Source organism: Lolium rigidum, chromosome 3 (assembly GCF_022539505.1).
Source record: "Lolium rigidum isolate FL_2022 chromosome 3, APGP_CSIRO_Lrig_0.1, whole genome shotgun sequence".
Classification (NCBI taxonomy): domain Eukaryota; kingdom Viridiplantae; phylum Streptophyta; class Magnoliopsida; order Poales; family Poaceae; genus Lolium; species Lolium rigidum.
Window position 1 is genome coordinate 35,439,987 of NC_061510.1, and position 4,861 is coordinate 35,444,847.

General features: G+C 47.3%; 1 protein-coding gene across 1 annotated transcript; it reads left to right on the forward strand.

Annotated features, from left to right (window-relative positions):
* The first annotated feature begins 2,282 nt into the window (after positions 1 to 2,282).
* LOC124695569 (xyloglucan galactosyltransferase KATAMARI1 homolog) lies at positions 2,283 to 4,351 on the forward strand. Its single transcript, XM_047228399.1, has one exon. It carries the CDS (start codon positions 2,283 to 2,285, stop codon positions 4,041 to 4,043), a length of 1,761 nt encoding a protein of 586 aa, XP_047084355.1. The 3' UTR covers positions 4,044 to 4,351.
* Positions 4,352 to 4,861: the final 510 nt, after the last annotated feature.

Genomic DNA, 4,861 nt, shown 5'->3' on the forward strand with positions numbered 1-4,861 from the left:
AGAGTCCTCTCATCATCCACTACATTTAGCGGATTTAAAGCCTCGTCTCATTTCATACCAACTTACATAAAGCTAGGCAATGATACACTTTTGCATGAAAAAAAACTGAAAAGAACCCTGATTGTTTTGTAGCTTTCTCTTTCTCCTTTCCATCAAGACACGTGTGTATCATTTCGTTGAACCAAACGGGAGAATACATCACTATTTTTCTTCCTATTTCCATCTTTTCCTCCACTTTTCCTAGGACATTTATGTGATTTACGATGACAAACAAAATTCAAAGTTAACGAAATATGATGAAGGCCCTGTGTTTGTCTTTCTTTATTATTATTTTCCCTTGGTTCATTGTCACATTTACATACAACCAATGGAACATAGTTAACACTACAAACAAGATGGTTGAGCATAGTATTTGACTTTGCATTTTGTATGACTAATTTTCTTTAACTTACTTGATGTCACGATCAACATGCAACAAATCCATTCTGAAAAATATCTACTTGGTGATAGATAAACTGCATGTATGTTTCTTATTCTCAATAGATTATCATGAGAGTGTTCATTTCTTTCATGAATTTCTAAGGATACCTTAAGCCCATCATTGGTTCCATCAGTCTTGTCAATGGGACAAATTAATACTTTCATAGTGAGCAACTTCGGAACCTGAGAAACTCACTTTTCACCCGTTAACAATTTGTGCCAATGGATTTGTATGGTCAATAACTTCAGATAACAGTTATGTGAAAATTTAAAGTTAGAGTTACCAATGTTTGGGAAGTCAGTGTTGACACATGAATACTCCACACATAGTTTTTTTATCACGTCGCAAATAACCAAGCGCTGGGCCGAACTTATCTTGTAAAATGTCTACAACCGGACGAATACATTTATTTTCCAAGTGGTCATATCATCATTTCGTAGTCACATGAATGGCTGACTCGTGTGCAAATAGTTTTACACATCTGTGAAAATCTACACGGTTAGTGCTTGTCATCGTCATTTTGCGCGCATGTATATTTCCTGGTGTCCTCTTATTATACACAAGATTTACCGGATATATATCCTTTCAGTAACGCCGCGTATCATCTAGTGGTGAAGGACAAAAAACCAAGGTAGGGCAAACTTAATAGAATGATTCAATTAAAAATAGTCCTAAAACATTAATGCTATATATGATTCTAACACTGCCACTCAATAAAATAGAAATAGAAACATATCTGAATATAATTAGAACCTAAAATCATATCAGTAATGAACCTTTAACGACATATAGAAGTCCTAGACGATAACAAAGCTCTAGTTTTTTTTTGTTGGAAAATCTTCGATAATTCTATCAATTAATACTTTTGAATATCACTCGCTCGATGCAATACATCATCAACTCGTCAAGAAGCCATTATAGACATAGCTCGGTCTTGATAAACTTGGTCACTGTGAAAGTCCTTTCAATTATTGTTGCCACCACTGCTCGCCCCTGTCTCATTCCAACACTGGAAAGGAATTGATACACCTTTAAAAGAAAAACTAAGAACGACCCTGTTCATTCTTGTAGCATCATGTTTCTCCTTCCCGCCGACAAGCCACTACACCAAATCATGTACCACTTCTGTCTATAAAAGGATATCAAAAGTTTGTCTAAACACCGAGTTTTGACAAATCTTGGACATCCTTTTTTAGATCATTTTTTGAACCAAATGGATTGACATTCCACTATTTTTTTCTACCTTACCACAACAATTCGATTGATCATGAAAAACAAAATTTGATGTCCAAAAACGCCCTCAGGTTATTCATACCTTCCCCTTTTCCTCCTCCCTACCGACACTCCTTCCCATGATGCCATGCCCCCCGCAGCAGAGGACGGCCTCGTTGCCGGGTGCCACGTCTCCCCACATTTATTCCTCCCATGTCTGCCCATTCCGCCAAAAAATAAGACGCACCCACAAATCGAAGAAAATCCCACACCGGCCGGCCGCGACCAAAATCTTGGCGACGATTCCCAATAATAAGCCTCTCCCTCCTTCCTCCACTCCCCCAAAACCAAAATCAAAATCAAAACCAAAACCAAAACCTCCACCCGTCCGCACGGCCCGCCGATCCGTTTCTTCCGCGCCGTGCTCCGCTCCGGATTCCCATCTCCGCGGGCCGCTGGAGGTGTTCCCGGCGCTGATGCGGCGGGGCCCTGACCGGTGACGGCGCTGGCCTGCGATTGCGGATCGGGTGTCGGTGCGGCGGCGGCTGCTGGGTCGGCGGCGGCGCGAGCGCGAGGGCGGGCATCTAAAATGAGGCGGCGCTCCGTGCTGCCGTCCCACCACGACGACGCGGACAAGGGCGGCGGGAAGGCGCCGCAGTCGCGCCTCTGCTTCCTCGCCACGCTCTGCGTCGTCTTCTGGGTCCTCATCTTCTACTTCCACTTCTCCGTCCTCGCCACCGACCCCGACGGCCCGCCCGTCGCCGTCGCCACCCAGGCACGCATTGCGCGCCACCACGACCTCCCGGACCACCGCGTCTCCAACCCCGCCGCCCTCGCCTCGGACCCACCCCCTGCCACTGCAACCCTCCCCAAGGACGAGGAGCCCTCGGCCGTCGCCCAGGCCCCCCCGAAGGAGTACCCGTTCCAGCGCGCGCTCAGGACGGCGGAGAACGCGAGCGACCCGTGCGGGGGCCGGTACATCTACGTGCACCAGCTGCCGCCGCGCTTCAACGAGGACATGCTGCGCGAGTGCCAGCGCCTCAGCCTCTGGACCAACATGTGCAAGTTCATGAGCAACGACGGGCTCGGCCCGCCGCTCGACAACCAAGACGGGGTCTTCTCCAACACCGGCTGGCACGCCACCAACCAGTTCGCCGTCGACGTCATCTTCGGCAACCGCATGAAGCAGTACCAGTGCCTCACCAACGACTCCTCCCTCGCCGCCGCCGTCTTCGTGCCCTTCTACGCCGGCTTCGACGTCGCCAGGTACCTCTGGGGGTACAACATCTCCATGAGGGACGCCGCGTCGCACGATCTCGTGGACTGGCTGAGGAAGAGGCCCGAGTGGGATGTCATGGGCGGCCGCGACCATTTCCTGGTTGGGGGAAGGATTGCATGGGATTTCAGGCGGTTGACCGACGAAGAGTCTGATTGGGGCAACAAGCTGCTCTTCATGCCGGCCGCCAAGAATATGTCCATGCTGGTTGTGGAGTCAAGCCCATGGAGTGCAAATGACTTTGCGGTACCGTATCCGACATACTTCCACCCTGCCAAAGATGCCGATGTTTTCGCTTGGCAAGATAGAATGAGGAGCCTGGAGAGGCCCTGGTTGTTCTCGTTCGCAGGGGCTCCTCGTCCTGGTGATCCGATGTCGATTCGAGGGAAGCTCATCGACCAGTGCAGGGCATCGAGTTTCTGTAAATTGCTGGAGTGTGACCTTGGAGAGAGCAAGTGCCATTCGCCAAGCGCAATCATGAAGATGTTCCAGAGCTCATTGTTCTGCTTGCAGCCCCAGGGCGATTCCTTCACTAGAAGATCTGCCTTCGACTCCATGTTGGCTGGCTGCATACCCGTTTTCTTCCATCCTGGCTCAGCATATGTCCAGTATACATGGCACCTGCCGAAAAACTACACGAGGTACTCCGTCTTCATTCCAGAAGCTGGCGTCCGTAACGGAAATGTCAGCATTGAGGAGATACTAAGAAGTATCCATCCAGAGGTTGTCAAGCAGATGAGGGAAGAGGTTATCAATCTCATACCAAGGGTGATATATGCTGATCCAAGGTCGAAGCTGGAAACCCTCAAGGATGCATTTGATGTTTCGGTAGGAGCGATCATTAACAAAGTGACGCAGATGAGAAGAGATATCATCTCGAACAGCGAAGATAAAGATTTTGTTGAAGAGAACAGCTGGAAGTATGCTCTGTTAGAAGAAGGGCAGCGAACAATCGGAGCTCATGAATGGGATCCGTTCTTCTCCAAGCCCAAGGACAAAGGCGCAGACTCTAGCGATTCATCTGCTGAAGCAGCCAAGAATTCTTGGAAAATCGAACGAGGAGGTCAGAGTTAGACCGTACAACTAGCTGCTCTTAGAGATGAGATGAAGGGAGCAAAAGAGCTGTCCTCGCTGAGGGTTCTCTGATGCAAATACGTTGTTAAAAGTTCCCTAGACGCTGTAGTTTTGGTGATCGTGTATGTTCTTGATGATCCAGCCCCTACAGTTGTAAGAATCGGTGCCACCAAAAGTGTGTTTGAGAAAAAAAAATGACATATAGCCGTTGCTTTGTCTCTATAGATACACTTCTCATACTAGAATTTTTGTTTGTTTTGTTGGCCCAATAATGCTCTGTAAATCCTTGCAAGATTTAGAGGTATATCAGTTTTGTTGCTCTGGTATTTTCTGTATTTTGTTTGTTTTACTCCAGCTGCATGACTTGGAATTCGTGTGTGCTATCTTTTGATATGATCAATTAGCTAATTCTCAAGCTGTGACCTGTAGGGATGCCTGTTTCTTCATGCAAGACATTGCTATTTCCTGATTTCTATGTTAAATGGACAAACAGTATAGTGACTGGTTAACTGGTTCAGCAGCACTGTGGTAAGAAAGATGCTGTCGTGTGAAGTAACTATTCGTTGATGCTGCTTTAGCTTGGAAGGGAAACACAGAGCCTTGTTCCATCATTTGTGAATGAGTCTCTGTTCATGGTGATGTGCCTGTCTGCCTGAATCATGTGAGAAGTTAATATGGCCATGTGGGGATACCTCTCAGCAGTTCACAGAATGCTGATACACTCTCATGTTTCCTCACATTGTCGTTTCATCGATCAGGTAGTGGAATCAAGGCCGTGAGACAATTGTAATAAAGGCTGCGAGTTAATTCCACCAACT